This window comes from Lethenteron reissneri, chromosome 26, assembly GCF_015708825.2.
Source record: "Lethenteron reissneri isolate LAM-NWPU_2019-01 chromosome 26, ASM1570882v1, whole genome shotgun sequence".
NCBI classification, from domain to species: Eukaryota; Metazoa; Chordata; class Hyperoartia; order Petromyzontiformes; family Petromyzontidae; genus Lethenteron; species Lethenteron reissneri.
In genome coordinates this window covers 6394441-6411740 of record NC_083804.1, presented here as the reverse complement: position 1 = coordinate 6411740, position 17300 = coordinate 6394441, and the positions used below count along the sequence as shown (strand labels likewise).

Below are 17300 nucleotides of genomic sequence, written 5' to 3'. Positions count from 1 at the left end.
CAGGTTTCCATATTCATGAAGTAGTGTCCTAACCACAGCACTAACTGCTCCCCAGTAAGGTTACTAGAATAAAGTTACCGAATTTCGTAATTTAATGCCCTTTTTTTTCTTCTAGGAATCACCAAGTTGAAGGAGTGTCCGACCACACCACGTGGGATGTTTTATCCAGTTCCTTTTAGTTAATGAGCGTTTCGTGTGTAATAGGAAACCTGAAGAAAATCCACGCATAAGAAGGGATATACCAGGCATGTCACAAACCCACTCGCTATACCGCTACCCAGCATGTTTCATAGCGACTCCTCAGACTTCACTAACTCATCTTCGAAACGCTGGATTACAGGCGTGTGGGTGCCACACAACATGTGGCCGTTCGCATAGCAACGTCTACGTATGAATGTTGAACTTCTTTCGCACATACGTAGCCAACTCTGCTAATCGGAGGCTGCGGCGGGGGGAAGGACAACAAACTAAACACGAAAAGCAGTTCTCAAGAAATTACTTTTCAATGTAAATTTAAATGGCTTCGTAATATTACCCTGCAACCGCGCTATCCACACGCTTCGACCTGGTGTGAACCCCCACCATCCCCCACCGTGAGTGAGTGCACAGGCGGAGGTGGTGGCAGAGTGGCACGTACCTGGCCCGTCATCTGAGGAGTGACACTGGCACGTAACTGGGGATTGGGCACCGCGCCGTACGGCCCCATCATCACCTGCCGGTTCTGGTTCATCATCTACGGCGGAAGGGACGACGCGCGGTCAGTTAAAATCCACCAGCTGAGGTTCAGCTACCTCTTTGTTGGGAGCCAATAACGGGCAATGAAGGTCAAGGGGATCGTAAAAATACCGAAGTAAAATCCGTAACGATCGTTGGTAGGAATTCCTGACCTCAACACCAAAATGAGCAACTACAATATTCCAAATAAGAAATATAAACCATTGGAACCTCGTTTGCCAGTAAAAAATATGATAATTGTTTTTTTTACCCTTCTATCTGGTGCCTTTTGGCATCATCTGGTCCAACCCATGTGAGACTAGGCTCTAAGGAAAGCTGTCTCGGGTGTGGACCAATCAACTTCAAGGACAGTGCATATATATTATCAGAGTAATGTGTTTTGTTTGCATTATGGCTGCAGGTATTGTGGTCTATGCAAACATGACTCCTTGTAAAAAAGGTGTCAGTTTTGTTGCCAGATAGAAGGGTAAAAAAACAATTATCAAGAAATATAAACTTTGGAAAATGAACTTTCGTCACAAGAGAGTGACCCCCCCTCTTCCTCGTTGGCAAAGTGAATAGGTGATCGCGGTGGCGAGGCCTCGTGGACAGGGCACCCCCCTCTGCCAGTACAGGAGTCACATTTCTCTACATCCTCTGTGCAGACGACAACTTTCACCGCGGGAAGATGTTAACTGTATGGCGTTGACAATCATAAAAAAATATAAGCGTCATAAATTGGCCTAAACACTTCTAAATGGAAAAGTGACAAAAGCTAATGTTATTATTGATGTGAATTGTGCAGGACTGATATATATATGTGTATGTTATAATTCATTATTATCAATATCATTCATTGCCAAATAGAATTGAGGAGGCTGTGAATATGAAGACTCACGATGCCAAGTTTGGGCCACACCAGCCTATATTTCATGATAAATGAGACGTCTCAACGACAGAAAAGGGTGTCGCAGTCTTCATCAGTCTAAAATATCCGACAGTCACGATGGGTTCAAACACGAGACGTGACTTTACCGAAAGAACCAAGAAGACGAGACACGTGGTGAGGTGGTACAAGGGAGCAAAGGCATGTAAACAACCAAGAATACATTCGCGCTGACACCATGGATGTCAAGTATTTTGCCTGTGCGCCACATAGAGCTCTCGGCCTGCCCATGGCCCACAGGGTTACACTTGCATGACCCTTCAGACTAATGTGTGGCAAGTCGAACATATGTATGTACTATGGAGTGACGCATGTCTCCAATTTAGTCCAAGAATGCTTCTTCAGTCCCCTGGTCTTTCGGAACACTTGACACCACTATTGCACTATTGCCCTTAGGGCCTCATTACCCCAAAGTAGTAAGGACTGCACGCAATGTGGTGCACGCAATGACACTTCCTGCATTTGCATGCAATACTCCACTCTGACACTGCCACACTACGGAGCACAGTGCAAATTATTTTTTTTGTGTATGGCTGTCATCAAGGTCAACCACTTTTGTCTATCCAGTGCCGATATTAACACGTCACGGTAGGTACTCCATACATGTCGAGTCACATAAGAGAAGCCCAGGTCGCTGGCTTCGAACAGAGCAGTGCTCAACACTGCTACCGCTTTAGACCGTACACAAAGACAACAAAGATCACCCCCTATAGCCTGAACAAACTGTTGGGGCAAGTGTTGTTAAGCGAGCACTTATGAAGACTGGGGGACGGCACACGAGGGGGTGGGTGGCCGACACCACGTCCGGCCGCCTTCGTCTCCCTAGTGGCGATGTTTTACACATCGGACTAGGTACTTATTTAAGGCTGAGTCGACCTAGAGGAGGCCCAGGACCAGTTAAAATATTCACCACTGTTACTGATCGTGATCGGGAGCAAGAATCGAACTCGGGTCCCTGGGTTCATAGCGCAGCGCGCTAACCATAGCGTCACGCGCACACACACACATACCTGTTGCTGGGCCTGCAGCCTCTGCTGCAGCTGCATGCGGAGCTGCACGTTGGCGTTGGGCTGCCCCGGCGGTAACGGCGCCCTGCTGCCCACCATGCGCAGCTGGGCTGCGTTGGCGCCCGGGTGGGGGCCCCTCATCGACGAGGCCCCTATGTAGCCAGCCATGGTGGCTGGACCGGCCATGCGGGGGCTCTGGGGGGGGTAGCCGGCTGGCTGGGCCCCGAACGGCTGCCCGGCGGCCGCAGCAGCAGCGGCCGCCGCGTACATGGCCTTGGCCTTCTGGTCCAGGCTCATCACCATCTCCATGGGGAGGCCGCTGCTGCCGCCACCCTTGAGCTGCTGGTTTGGCAGCAGATCCAAGATTCCACTCTGCTGGAGTAAAGATGGGAAAAGAGAAAAGCCAAATGCACGCAACAAAGAATAATAATTGTTAGTCTTTTGTCGTTTTATTAGGACTGAGAAACCAGATATGCGGATCCGTTGAAATGTTGAGAAAGCGTTGTTTCTACGAAGGGCCGCGCAAGGGATGCCAATTCGGTGCTATTCGCTGCCAGATTCTCGGTCAAAATGTCATCAACGAGGTCAGTGAAACCTCAATAATACTGGCTTGGCAAAGCTGTCAGCATTTCCATGTGTGCGCCGTACTAGCCAACGGTTTGTTGCATTCAATTCCACAGATGGAATTGATATTCTAGGAAGTTATAACCAAAGACGAAAATAATAATTGCTTAACGTGCTCGATACAATGTGGCACAGGTTAACACTGGTAACATTAACACTGATTTTGATGTTATACTGTACTATGCTCCAACGTCTATGCTCCCTACCTTCACCAACCCTGACCAGTGTGGTAAAGTACAGTCAAGTAACTCCCACAATCCACATGCCGCGTGGAAGACCCTCATCCAGCAGCAGACTTATAAACAGGTGATACAGGTGCTATTTTCTCACACATAATCAGCACCTTGGCACTATCTGAACCTCAAAACAAAGAGACTCCCTGCTTAACCAAAGCAATAAATAAGCCAGGCTATTTTTTTTATTTTGGCCATAAGTGAGTGGTAAGAAAAAAAATTGGACAGAACAACCACTGGTCACCTCCCACAGTGATGCTGGCTCATGTTAATGTTCCTGGAGGAATTCCTAAGATATGACATTTCACTATATAAAAAAAAACATTACAAGAGAAGCAACTGCAACACCACAGTCTAAAGACGATATTTCTATTCTTGCAATCTTAAATTATTCTGCAATCTTAAATTGTTAATCCAGTAACGCGATGGAGGGCAAAAGATGGGCTGTGTCAAGCCTCTGCTTTCATGAAACTTGTATCGAAAACTGTTAGGTGAATTATTCTGTAATAAAATACTTATTCTTTACACTGTCCTGAAGAAAAGGGCGCTACAGCCAATGTAAAATATCAACATTTTGGCCGACGAGCCTTTGATTCAGATGGTGAAGACAAAGTCGTGGAGGAAGCCCTCTCTTGCTCACACCACTGCTGGCAGAAGGGCCTCCACTATAAGGAGCTCTGTAGAGCCCCTAGAAAAAATTAACCCGTAAAAACAAAGTTTTTCACTATAAATCCTTTATATGCGTGGCGGCTAGAGTTCTCTCGTCCTCTGGCTTGAGATGGCTGCAATCTATGGGTCAGATGATTGTCTGCCAGTATTAAGCAATTGGTAATGAAATATTTAATTAGTTTTCCCTAAACAGTGTAAAATTTTGGAGAAAAAAATTTCACGAAAATTAATTGTCACACACAACGAGTCTGTGTGGAAAATGTCAGCTCGATTGGATCACGGGAAGTGGGTTAAAAAACGAGCGAAAGATTTGCACGGTCCTAAGCAAGCAAGCGAACTTAATATAAAGGATTTAAAAATATATTCGCCTGTGGAGGACGCGGGGATCGATCCCGCGACCTTTGGCATGGGAAGCGAGAGCGCTACCAACTGCGCTACTCCGCCACGGCCTGTGGAGGGGTTACGCTCTGGGCTCTTACACTCTGACGTTCAGCCAAAGCCATGAATACGTTCTATTTGAATATATGTAAAATACATTTTTTTTGCCTAAAAAGTGTAAAATTTTTGGATTTTTTTTTCACGAACAATTGTCTGGCACAACGAGTCTGTGTGGAAAATGTCAGCTCGATTGGATCACGGGAAGTGGGTTAAAAAACGACCGAAAGATTTGCACGGTCCTAAGCAAGCAAGCAAGCACGCGAACTTAATATAAAGGATTTAAAAAGGATTAACCTCTAACGTTATGTCAGATAGCGTTAACCGAGTATGCTTTACTTTTTATTTAAACAGGTAAAGCCCACTGAGCTATGTAGCTCTTTTTCAAAAGCGACCTGGCTATCACAAATTATATCTCAATGAAGTGGCTTGTCACGTGGACATTTATAGCAGCCAAATATGGTACTCTTAAACGCATGTTGATTCTAAATGTGGAGGGAAAAACCGGAGGACCCGGAGAAATATCCACGCGACCATGAGGAGAACATGCAAACTCCAAATATACAGGCGTCAGGGTCAAAATCTAACCCACGACCTCATGCATACCAGGCGAGGTAGTTAACATCTTTCCACTATGGCGCACCAGTATCAAAATTTTCCAATTTTGCCATGGAATATTACTTTTATTTCCAATACAATTTCGATTGATATAGCGCCCACATCCTGCATTTAGGACACTAGAGAAACACGAGGCTTGTTTATTTCATTGAGGAAAAAGGAGCAGTCAGTGCCTTGAGCCAGGACTTGAACAGGGGCAGGAAATCAAGACCTTCGTGGTGGCTGGGGAAAGTGAGTTCCAGACAATGAGCGCAGCAGAGGAGAACAAGCGACCCCCCCACTAAGCGAAGGTTGATTAGGGCTTTGGTAGAAAGCCGTGATTGCTTGTGCGGGGGGGGGGGGGGGGGGAATGCTTAGAAGGCAAGTGAGTGAGAGGATAGGGGAGTGGCAGATGAGTGTGGAGGGGAGTGGAGTGCGTCGAGCTAGGAGAATACGCGGAGTGTGACGAAAAGCCAAGCAGGAATGAGTCCATGCAGGATCTCGAAGATAGTATGATCATGAAATTTGAATCAATATACACGTGCTCTGATCTAGTAAACGCTTGTTCCAATAAACTCTTCAATTCTCCCTGGGTGATTTATTTGTGCTAATGAAAACAAAAAAAGCGTCGTTTATATGAATATCTGCTCCTCACTCTTCGAGGGTCAGAATGGGTGCCAGTATGACTGCACACACATCAGAAGGTACACCGATTACTTTAAGAAGCAATACTGTACAATCGGACGATACAATCTACATTCGGATCCGAATTCTACACTGGTTGGTAACTATACTTTTCAGTGTTTTTTTGTTATCCGGGCCGCACCTCCCCACCGTTGCCACCGATAATTCATCCATAGTTCCTTCAGTAAATGGGCTGCACTGTCGAGCGCACTTCAACCTCACGCTGCTCGCCAAACGAATACATTAACAGACTCCACAAGAGGTGTTTGGGTGGCCAGCACCACGCCTCACTGGCTCGTATGAATGTATGTTTGAACTTCTTTTGCACCATACTAGCCAACCGTGCTTATTTCGAGGTCTATGTCTCCCCAGTGGTGATGTTTACACACTGTATCAGGTTTAAGGCCGAGTTGCCCTAGGAGAGACTCAGAACCGGTTCAAATAGTCAATGATTGTTGGCCGTGAACGGAAATTTTACTCGGTTCTCTAGGGTTCATAGCGCAAGCGCGCTTAACGCTACACTACCGCTCCCCATAAGTGACACCTACACTCGCCCACACACAAGCTCAACGCTTTCACCCACACTCACCCACATGGGTTACACGCTCTCACGCATTCAGCTGTACGGGCTACACACACACACTCACCCACCCACAGGAGCTACACACTCTCACCTGCACGAGTTTGTCAATGCCCAGGGCACGGTCGATCTCTGCCAGGTCCACCTCGTCAGTGCTGCTCAGCAGCGAATCCAGCTGGTCCAGCAGCGCCTTCTCGTTGTTTTGCGCCTCCAGGCTCGTCGGCGGGCACAGCAGCTCGTCCAGTGACGGCGTGAAGGCTTGCCTGCAGCAACGAGACGAACTTGACATCAGGAACTCTTGACGAATCAGTGTAATGGTTGATGTTAGGGGAACAGTCCACAGAAGCGAATATCATGGTTCTACTTTCCGAGATCCTTTCAAGTCGTCTCTGGTCCACACGGCAGAGGGCAGCACTTTTCCAGAGCCGGAATGTATCGATTGATCAAGTACTGAACCAAATTTTAGGTTTTTTTGCGGAGTTAATTGTCACTGGGATGAGACCCTGAACCCAATTACACTTGAACACCCCATAACACAAATTCTGCTGCTTGCCGAGTAACAGTTTGGATTTGAACCCAGAAACCTCAGTGACATTGCCGCAATGATCCAACACGGGCATTGTGAGCCCATCTCAACAACCTTAGGGTCATACCTTTTTTAAATAACCTAACACGTTTTCCAAAGGCAACTCATTATTTATTTACAAGCACTATGGTGGAGGCTAAAAATTAACAAACTGCCCTGCACGTGTTACAGTAAAACAAAAACAAGCAGCAGTAGCGAATGCAATTGTGGTGGTGGAGGGGAAGGGAATGAGGGGTGGGAGCCAACATGGGATCGTCGGGAGGGGGGGGAGACAATCGCTATTGGATTCAAGACGCGCATGCCTTTGGCTGCATGAGCGATGAAACGAGCACCTGCTGCTTCTACCGCTGCGGACATTGGTGGTGCTGCTGGGGAGGGGAGAAGCAGCAGATTGCGACTCTGGCTTGTAGGTCGTACCCCGCCCCCATGCACAATACCAATTTCACACGCCGCCCTTTTCTTCCCACCCACTCCCACCGGTGGCCCCATCAAGCCACTTCACAGTGGGCCCCGCTGTGGAATCTACCGACTTTTCTACGAGGCTCAAATGCACTCCTGCATAAACGAAGCCACGCTCGGTGGCCAGTGGGTAAATATATCGGTGGAAGGAGGACAAGGGCAGGAGGGGGGGTAGGGTAAGCGGTGAAGGGAATGTAAACCAGTTTATAATCTAAATAATGATCAGGTAACATAAAGGTTGATTTTTTTCCCTTGAGCGCAACCTAGCCCCATCGAGTCTCTGATGCACCAGCAAAGCTGAATACAGCGATTATTATTATTTTCTTCACAACCCCATTGTCGATCAACTGCTAGATTAAGGCCTACTCAAGCCATGATTGGTCGTGGGGATTGCTTGACAATACTTCACACAATGCCGGTCAGTATGGGTTGGTGAAAGTGCGGGAGGGGCAGAAGGAGAATAGATTCAGATATCAACTCGCCGCTGATGTAATCCGTGGCCGGGAATAGAACTTGGTATTGCGGGGTTCACCGCACAGTGCAGCTCACCGCTGCGCCACAGTTATTAATTATGAAGGTATAAATGCCCGGGAAAAAGGAGTGAATAATAGATGTGCACACTGTTTCCTACGACTTCTCCAGACGGGGACTGTTGCATCGTGAGGCCGTGGCAAATGGCGACGACTTGCGGAGGCCTTCATTGAGCAGTGGCCAGACGATGGCTAATGATGATGCTGAAGAGATGGACTGTTATCTGCGTGTGAGATACGGTGGTGTGGACCGGTGGCCAGGTGTTGGTAGTACAGCAGGTAGATTGCCGATATGAACGTGTTTTTTTCGTGCCATTTATTCACGTGTGCTTTTCTCCGTACTTTATTTTCCTCACAATTTGTCATAATAACTATGACAAATTTGGTTAGATATTCTCACGCAAGAACCTCCTGCGACAGGTCTTGAGACTCGGCCTGACTTTGTGAAACAAATAAGCAGGGCATAAACCAGGGGGTTGGCAACCAAAATAACAAGGAGAGTAATCGTTTTTTTAGAATTCGGTAAAAAAAACCCTCTATTTCCAGAGCAACAATGCAATGTAAATACGAGACGTTGGCACAATAAAAAATAACCTCAATTTCACAAGTCCCGAGAGAGCCGCATGCGGCTCCGGAACTGCAGGTCGCGGACCCCCCTGGTTCAGAATATTAGTTTTGCTCACCTGTTTGCATCTGCCATTGACCCCTGTTCCAATCCCATCATGCTGTCACCGTAAGGAGGCATCTGATTGGACGCTGGCTGCTGGCCATAGGGGGAGTTATTCAAGCCCAGCTCCATCTCGGAGGGAACTGCAGGGACACACAACAGCCAAAGAGAGAAGTCTTAGAAACCAGCACGGACATTTACAAAGCATCCTCACGTAGCAATCGCATCCAAACAACGTACGCATTCGCGATCAAGTTATTTTGGATTAGATCGCGTACATGTACATGTGTGGTACACCCTACTCCACCCGACAGAGCCAAGGTTTGTACATGCCAATGTGTTACTAGTTTAGCACACGGGTGTGCTCAAGAGAAAACTCACAACAGTTACAATGTATGCTCTCTAACATTCACATGATCTAACCTAAAAAATATGCTGACATGAATAATATTGGTCGTGAAAGCCTACGTGATGGATTCGCATACAATACAGAAACAAATGGATGTTAACATTTAATGCTGCACAATAGAAGCCATGCGTTTTTCTTCAAAGGTTCAAAACAGCATTTCAATATCAAGGCAACATTACCAATTTTGCAAATGTCAGAATAAAAAGGTATCTGCCAAAATGTATTCTCTATGTTAGGGCCAAGATACTCACATTCACGAGACCCAATATTACTGCAGCCAAGATGATGCACAATACAAACATCTGTGAAAGTTGTAATATATTAACTGCAATACAGTCATCGTGCACTTTCAGATGCCATCTGGAACACTGTCTTCCTTCCGACATTAGGAAGCCACTGGAGCTATGCACTTTTAAATATAAATTGAAAACCCATTTTTTTGACAACTTTTCATGTTGAGTTTCTTATCCTTCTCCCACACCTCCGATGAGCATGGTTGGCGATGTACGGTGCAAAATAAGTTCACCATACAATGCAGGAGGAATATAATTTCGTAATAATTGAAGGTTTTCAATCATACAATGTTGGAGTGTAGTGGATCTACTGAACACATTGAAACACTGGCCTTGAGCATCATCAATAGCCCAGATCTCTCCACTGCTGAATAAAGATCCTCTACACAACGTCAATATCCCTCGTATGGTCTTGCGATGCTGCAGTTCATCTGGCTCCGACACAGGTGCTGATCCCAGCTCATTAGAAGGGATGATTGTGGCTGTCATCCCTCTGAGCCCTGTGCCCTGCCTAAGCCTATTTACCTTCATGATCACTCCGTACAATGTGTCGAGTTTGAGTTCGTTTTCTGATCGGTTGTTCCTCTTTATTGTTGTTCAGTGTAATTGATACTTATTTAGCAGGCAACATGGACTGATTGAGTTGGACCGCTACATAGTTTTTCATTATCAAATCCCAATTTCCAAACAAACTTCAACCTGCTCTCATTCGCCTCCCTTGCATCATTTTTATATTGGCTTGCTATCAATAATTTTCCGCAGATTCACACAATTCGTTGGGTTTTCCAGTTGGGTCTCCGCCCTCCAAAAATAATTTTATTTGGTTCATCAAATCTGCTTTACTTGACAATTTATTCCAACTTTCCAGCTTTGTTTGTGATGTTCTTCAATCGTTCCCTGTCATTAATTTCCATTGGCCACGACAATGAGTATGGTGTCAGCAATTCTGAGATGGATAATTACTTCATTTATATTTATGCCTTTATTTCTCCAATTATAATTTCAGAAAACGCCTTCCATGAATGTCTTAGTGAGAGCACAGCTCCTCACATGACTAGAGGGTTGCGGATTTTACACCACTGCCTCAGGACCGTCAGTGACAGGGCAACACACGTTTGACCTTGACTTATCGTGCTAATCACGCAGCACGGTATTAACACAGCCATGAGCTCCTTAATTTCAGTCGAGTCTGTCTAGGTCGGCAACGTTGATTAGAATCCGCACCCGGCACGGCACACCACATCCAGTATACATCTCGCAATGGCTGTGACTACTTGTCACATGGCTACTTGTCACATGGCTACTTCAATCCATCAGTGACCCAGAAAATGCATTCAGTCTTAAATTAAACTTATAAACTATTTACCAGGTAAGGCCCACTGACCTTCACAGGTCTTTTTCAGCAGTGACCTGGTCACAAATGATAGCTCAACGAAGTGGCTTATCACGTGGTAATTTATAGCAGCCAAATACTCTTAAATGCATCTTGATTCCACATGTGTGAGGGAAAAACCGGAGGAGCTGGAGAAAAATCCACGCGACCACCACGGAGAGAGAGAGAGAGACACCGCAAACTCCAAATATACAGCAGTCGTCAAGGTCGGGATCGAACCCGCGACCTCCCGCACACCAGGCGAGGTAGTTAACATCTCGCCACTGTGGCACCCCCCCCCCCCCAACACCGTGGCCGCACCACGCCATTTTTAAACAAAGCCAAGATGTGCGCATCTTCCCACGTGGGAGTCGGCGAAGCGCTCACCCATCATGGGTGGCGGCTGCTGCTGCTGCTGCGACAGCGGGCGCCCCACCGCGCCGACCCTTGGCTTCATGGGGTGGCCCACGGGGCCACACGCGGCGCTGGGACACGGGGCGGCGGCCGGGGATGACGGCATGCCGACCCCGCTCGCCACGCCGGCCACGGGCGACACCTGCGCCGCCCAGGAGCCGCCCTCTGCCTCCGTCATGCTCGCTCGGCGCGCCGGCACCGCCATGCCAGCTCCCGTCACCGCCACACCGCCGCCAGGCCCCGGCATGCCTCCCACCATGACCCCTGCGTGAGAGGCACGGTGAGGAGGGGGGGGTGGCGGGGTTTAGGGGGGGGGGTGGCCGTATCAACGGCACGCGCTGTGCCACGCGCCACGGGTTCCGGTTACGCGGCCAATGATGCAAGCAGCCAGTGTATCGCGTTACGTTGCAGCGCGGTCACCGTGCGGGCAAACGGATAGCACCCGACGCGTTTGTTTGTTTGTTTGTTTTTAAGGAGCGCGTGTTCTTTTTCTTCAGCACTCACAGACAGTTGCGCCCAACCTGGGTCTCATGGGCACGGAGGAATGACAGCGTCTCATTGTGGAGTTTAAGTGAAGCCTCGGGGGTTTAGTGCAGGGAAGATGCACAAGGGGGACTAAGCATTACGAGCTTAGAGAACAATACAGAGCGGCTTATAAACGCTTCCGTATGGGAGGTGGTAGAAGGAAAGTTAATTTTCCCAGTGCATGTATTGGTAAATCAGGAGCCACAATCGTAATTATTTTATTTTCTTACACTTGTGCCACAATGTATCCTACTGATCTCCCAACAGTAAACAAAGTCTCCACACATTCGTAACCACGGTCCCACATCCGTGCCAAACATACTCAAGTGCGCGGGCAAGTTACCGTGACTGCCCGCGTTGCCCTTGCTGTTGGCCACGCCAGGCTGCCCCGGCTGGCAGGGGTGACAGGCCTGGTTGGCAGACACCGAGCGTAGCCCCGGAGGGTAGGGGCTCGGTCCGCGCCGGCTCGGCGAGTAAACGCCGGGGCTGCATCGTGGTCCCACGGCCGCCGGGTCCATCGACACGGAGCGCGAGAAGGATGGCCGCGGCGCGGGGGAGCCGGGCATGGCGCCAAAATCTTACCGCACAAAACAATCGCACGCGAACACGCGCACACGCAGTCCGTAAAGAACATCTGCATGAGAAATTTTGAATAAGAAGCGGCAACATTTACATGCGCGCTCTGCTTTTAATGACGGCAGCCCCTCCCCTCCCACCGATGCATAATCCCCAACCAAAAAAATGCAATGTTGATTTGACTGCTGGCGCTGGGACCCCTCCCTTGGCATCGGGCTCACCTCTCGCACTCTAATGCAAGCGGCAGTCTTTCCAGGTGTAAAACCTGGCAGCAGATATCAACTCTCAAGCGCTCGCCACCGCGAGAACGTCAGGTGACATTAATTTAGAGGGGGGGGTCCCCAAAGTAAACGTTGTGGCCTTGCAACTTACTCGTCGCTCATGCCACTGCTGCTGGAAGGGCCTCTGTTAGAGAGGGAGGTCTAGAGAGCCCCCCTCTAGACGGTGTTTTAGCCGACTGTTCTATTCTGGCCAGATGCCTCGGATCGATTAGCTGTGCTATAACCATTCATTCTGTCGGATGGACAGAGGCGGTGGCAGAAAGGGTGGGAGATCTAGTAGACCTATCCCATTTGTTACAACGGCCGCACTGGATGATTGAAACGGCGTGTCCAGTATTGCAACAACATCCACGGCAGCGTTCTAAGGCAACGACGATGCCGTGTCTCTACGTCAACAGGTGAGCACAACAAAAAGCGTTTTTAGATTCTGCCGAACGTTTTTGTTTTCACCCCACATGGAAGGCGACCCTCTCTCCCCCCCACCCGCCTTACCATTGGTGGGCGCGGACGGCTTGTTCTGTGCGCTGGTGGCGCCGTGGCCGCCCATCTGCGCCGGCTCAAACCCAGCCGTGGTCGAGGACAAGGGGGTGATGGGTGGCACTGGAGTTGTGGGCGTGGACGCAGTAGTGGCCGCCTGGGACCGACCCTCGGCCACGTCCCGAACAGCCGCGTCGGACGTCAGGCTCCGTAGGAAGCTGTCGAGGTTGTCAAAGTCGTTGGTGGAGTTCTGCAGGAGACAAGAACCCGTTTTATCGCGCAAACTCAACATTTCTTTTCTTTTCATCTGATGGCAGAAAAAACAAGGGGCGTTTTTTTCGCATTTTCCTTCCAAGTGTGTAAGTGTTATAAATTGAATCGTCCATTGCTCCCCCAATGGAACGATCCATATTTATTTATTTTACCAGGTAAGGCCCACTGAGCCTACACAGCTCTTTTTTTAGAAGCGACTCGGTTATCACTAATGCTAGCTCAACGAAGTGGCCTAACGCATGGAAATGTACAGCGGAGAAACACTAAACGCATGTTTCAGTGGAGATAAGAGACACTCCAGTAGTTCCTTCTTGGAGGATGCCGGGATTGACTTTTGCAATTGCGCTGGATATGTTTTTTCGAGTTTGTAACGTGTGTAGTTCGGCATGAGGTCCGGCGCTCCCGGCACGTGCCGAGAACCAGTGAACGTTATACCCAAAAAAACACATCGGAGAGTGACATTGGACTCTCGTTGAATCATAAACATCATCACAAAATAAAACGTTCATATTTAACCCACCTGCCCTAGCTCCACAAAAAAATGCATCTCACGACGACGTGAAGCGATAACCCGTTATTACTCATTCGCTATTCCCCACTAACCGAAGCTATCGCTCAATATCACTCGTTTCGTGACCCGCTCAAAAGTGAAAAAAGGAAACGCAACTCTTTCTTTCTCCGCGGGCTCCGTCTTGATGGCGCTGCTGCTGCTCACGGAGCATGCGTCGGCACCCGCTGATCGCGAGCCGCTGCACCCTCCCGTGGGCGACTCCTCGACCTTCACCGTCGCGCCCGCCGCCTGTTCCTCCTTCTGCACCTTGCCACCCTCCTCCTTGTCCAGCAGGTACCGCAGCAACACGTGGTCCTTGTCTCGCTTCTGGGGGCTGGCTTTCTCCTTCTTGATGCTCGGCATCCCATTCTCGCCGCCGCCGCATTCTTTTTCGGACACCACCTCCTGCTTGATTTCGACCGGGCCCCCCGGCAGGGAGGAGGATGATGACAGCGCCGCCGATGGCGACGTGGAGAGATTTTCTGTCTTCCCTGCGGCGACCACCTCTCCAATGATTTTATCGGCGTCCAAAGTCGTCCCGCTCTCCTGCAGCAGCTTGTGCAGGATCTTGTGTTTCTCCGTCAGGGAGGTCATCCCCGATGAGCCGGACGCCGACGAGCTGGAATTTGTTGGCATCCCGTTCTCTCCGGCTTCCACCTTTATGGGCTCGCCCCTGCCCCCGTGCAATTGGTCCCTTCCTGACTGCTCAGAGCCGCCCCCACCACCACCTTCGCCAATCAGCAGCTGCAGCAGCTTCATGTTACCCTTGCCCTCGGCCGAAGTGCTCCCCGGTTCACTCGAGTCCCCGCTGCCAGATGCGGGGCCGTCCTTTCCCACGCAGCCACTGTTGCTGTTTTTTCCGCTGCCACCACCGCAACCACCGCCCACTTTCTGTCCGAGGGAATCTGCTTGCCCCGACTGGGCAGCAGCCTCCGACTGCCCAAGACACATGGTGGGCGCGCCACCTTCCACCTTTATGCTGCGCAACATGGGCTGCTGCGTCGGTGCGCTCACGGACGATGCCGCGCCGACGTTCCTCTGGCCGGGCGACGACATTTTAGCCATGCCGAAACCGCCGGGCTGGGCGTCCGCGGCCGCGCCGGGCTGAGCGGCACCGGCGCAGCCCCGACTGCCGGCGTTCATGGCTCCCAGCGGCGAGCGCATGTTCCCCATAGCCTGGGGCGAGCGCATGCCGCCTGTCGAGCCGGCGCTCACCGGAGAGAACGGCATCCGTGGGGCCTCGAACGAGCCCTGGGGGCTGCTGTGCGCGGGGTTGGCCGCGCCGGGGCTGCACCTCTGCCTCGGCGACATCATCATCGCGGCCTGCGTCACCATCGCGCCGGGGCTGCTTCGGGCAGGGCTGCCACCCACGCTCACGTTAGTGCCGCCCTGGTTACCCATGACGCCGGCCATGCTGACCGCCCCTTCGCCGCCGTTCATTCCGCCAAAACGGTGGCCCACCGAGTTGGCTTGCGCTGCCGATGGGCTCCTGCCCATCGTGGCATCGTTAGGCCCTCCAAACCTGCCCGGTGCACGCCAGAAACCGGGCTGGCCTGTAGGATGGCCTGTGGGATTAGATGTACTGTAGCCTTGGCTGCTGACTGGCTGGTGGTGTTGTTGCTGCTGATGCTGCTGTTGCTGCTGGTGGTGGTGGTGTTGCTGGTGATGTTGGTGCTGTTGCTGCTGCTGTTGTTGGTGTTGTTGGTGTTGCTGTTGCTGCTGTTGTTGGTGTTGCTGCTGTTGTTGGTGTTGCTGCTGTTGTTGGTGTTGCTGTTGCTGCTGGTGTTGCTGCTGCTGTTGCTGTTGATGATGTTGTTCCTGGCTGGAACCAACAGGTAACATCGGCTGTTGGCCTGGCAGGTGTTGGTGCTGGCTGCTATTGACCATTACGTTGCTGTTGTTTTGTTTCCCAGCTCCAACTGCCTGTGCCATTGTGTCTTGGCCAATTATCGACTTCTCTCTGAAAGAGATCAAATAAAATATATAAACACACACATAAGAGTTGTCAATTAATTTACGAAAATGCATTTGCAACCAGCACTATCCCATGATTAACAAAGTTTATCAATATCTCAGGCGGTGCTGCAGCAAATGGCTTGTTTAACAATTCGAAGGCTGTGCATTCAAATCTTGATTTCCGGAGTCGATTGAGCTCATCGTACCTCCAGGGTCAATACAACAACAGAAGTGAATGAGCGGGCTAAAAATCTGAAATACAGTTAACATTTTCCCCTTCCATTTCCCTATTTAACATGGCTAACGATGCATGCATTGACAAAAGCTGTCTACAGCCTCATGTCACCGCAGGCCGGATTAAACAAAGTCATGGGTCCAATCCGGCCGGCAGACTGCAGATTTCCGCAATTCCACTCGACAGTTTCCGTCTTGCTGTGGCTGGGCATGGAAAGAGGATGCGGGGAGCGTGGAAGCCAAGCCGACCTGACAACGTTGTGGATGGACTGCACCATGTGCGGCTGCGTGGTGGCGTTGTTGCGGAAGAGCTTGCTCTTGGTCTGTGCGATCACCACGGTACCGTCCGCCAGCTGGAATCGGTACGGCGGACTCGTCGCCATGCCCTTCATCATCACTGCACACCCCGCACGTGCGCAGACACGCGTGTACACACGCGCACGAACACACACGCACGCACATGCACACATGAGATCAGATCACGGTGTCATCGTGGCCAAAGCCGTCGGCGCCACCACAATGTGCCGACGACAAGTTTTAACTTCGGACAGTTCCCAACGCCGATGCAGAGGAAACACACAAAGAGCGTACGGGCACGACAGTTGTTAGAGTGTACGTCGAGGGTGGATAAGCTCAATTATAAGTAATACAGCCAGCTGCCCAATGTGTTTCACAGGTAGCACAGCGTTAAAACACACCACAAAGCCATACAGCACACCCACAAAAACCAACACGAAGGGTTTCCCGGATAATAAAACAATTAAAGACACGCGTACGTGAGGCTATAAACCGCATTTATTGCTTATACCTGTTTAGAATGAGGGCGAAGACACAGAAAGGATGATTTTGTTTTGACTGTAATTAGTCAATTTACTTTCTGAAGTGCTTGCTGTGAGAATCAGAGAATAATTAAACCAGCGTCTATGTAAATATATCTTAGTTGGTTTAAGCAGGGTTAATCTACAACCTGGATGATTAATCTGCCGAGAGTTTACTGTGGTAATAATGTGCAACCCCGAGTTCTCCCAATGCCATGTTAGTCATGGGGGTGTGTTGACCATATATGTATAAGCAAAGATATGGATACTAGATGCTTATTTTATAATAATGTATTTATTTGTATATTACTCAACACGGCAATTGATTATTGTTGTGTATAGAGCTGTCTATAGATAATAATAATAACAATAATACAATGTTATAACATGA

The 17300-nt window shown here is 49.6% G+C and overlaps 1 protein-coding gene across 1 annotated transcript in view; it reads right to left on the bottom strand.

Moving 5' to 3' along the window:
- LOC133347554 (nuclear receptor coactivator 3-like) overlaps nt 1-17300 on the bottom strand; it is a 178022-nt gene that overhangs the window by 8702 nt on the left and 152020 nt on the right. Inside the window, 9 exon segments of the mRNA XM_061559918.1 lie at nt 638-733; nt 2671-3042; nt 6584-6752; nt 8748-8874; nt 11193-11483; nt 12088-12321; nt 13094-13328; nt 14019-15861; nt 16341-16488. Coding sequence (XP_061415902.1) covers nt 638-733; nt 2671-3042; nt 6584-6752; nt 8748-8874; nt 11193-11483; nt 12088-12321; nt 13094-13328; nt 14019-15861; nt 16341-16488 — 3515 coding nt within the window.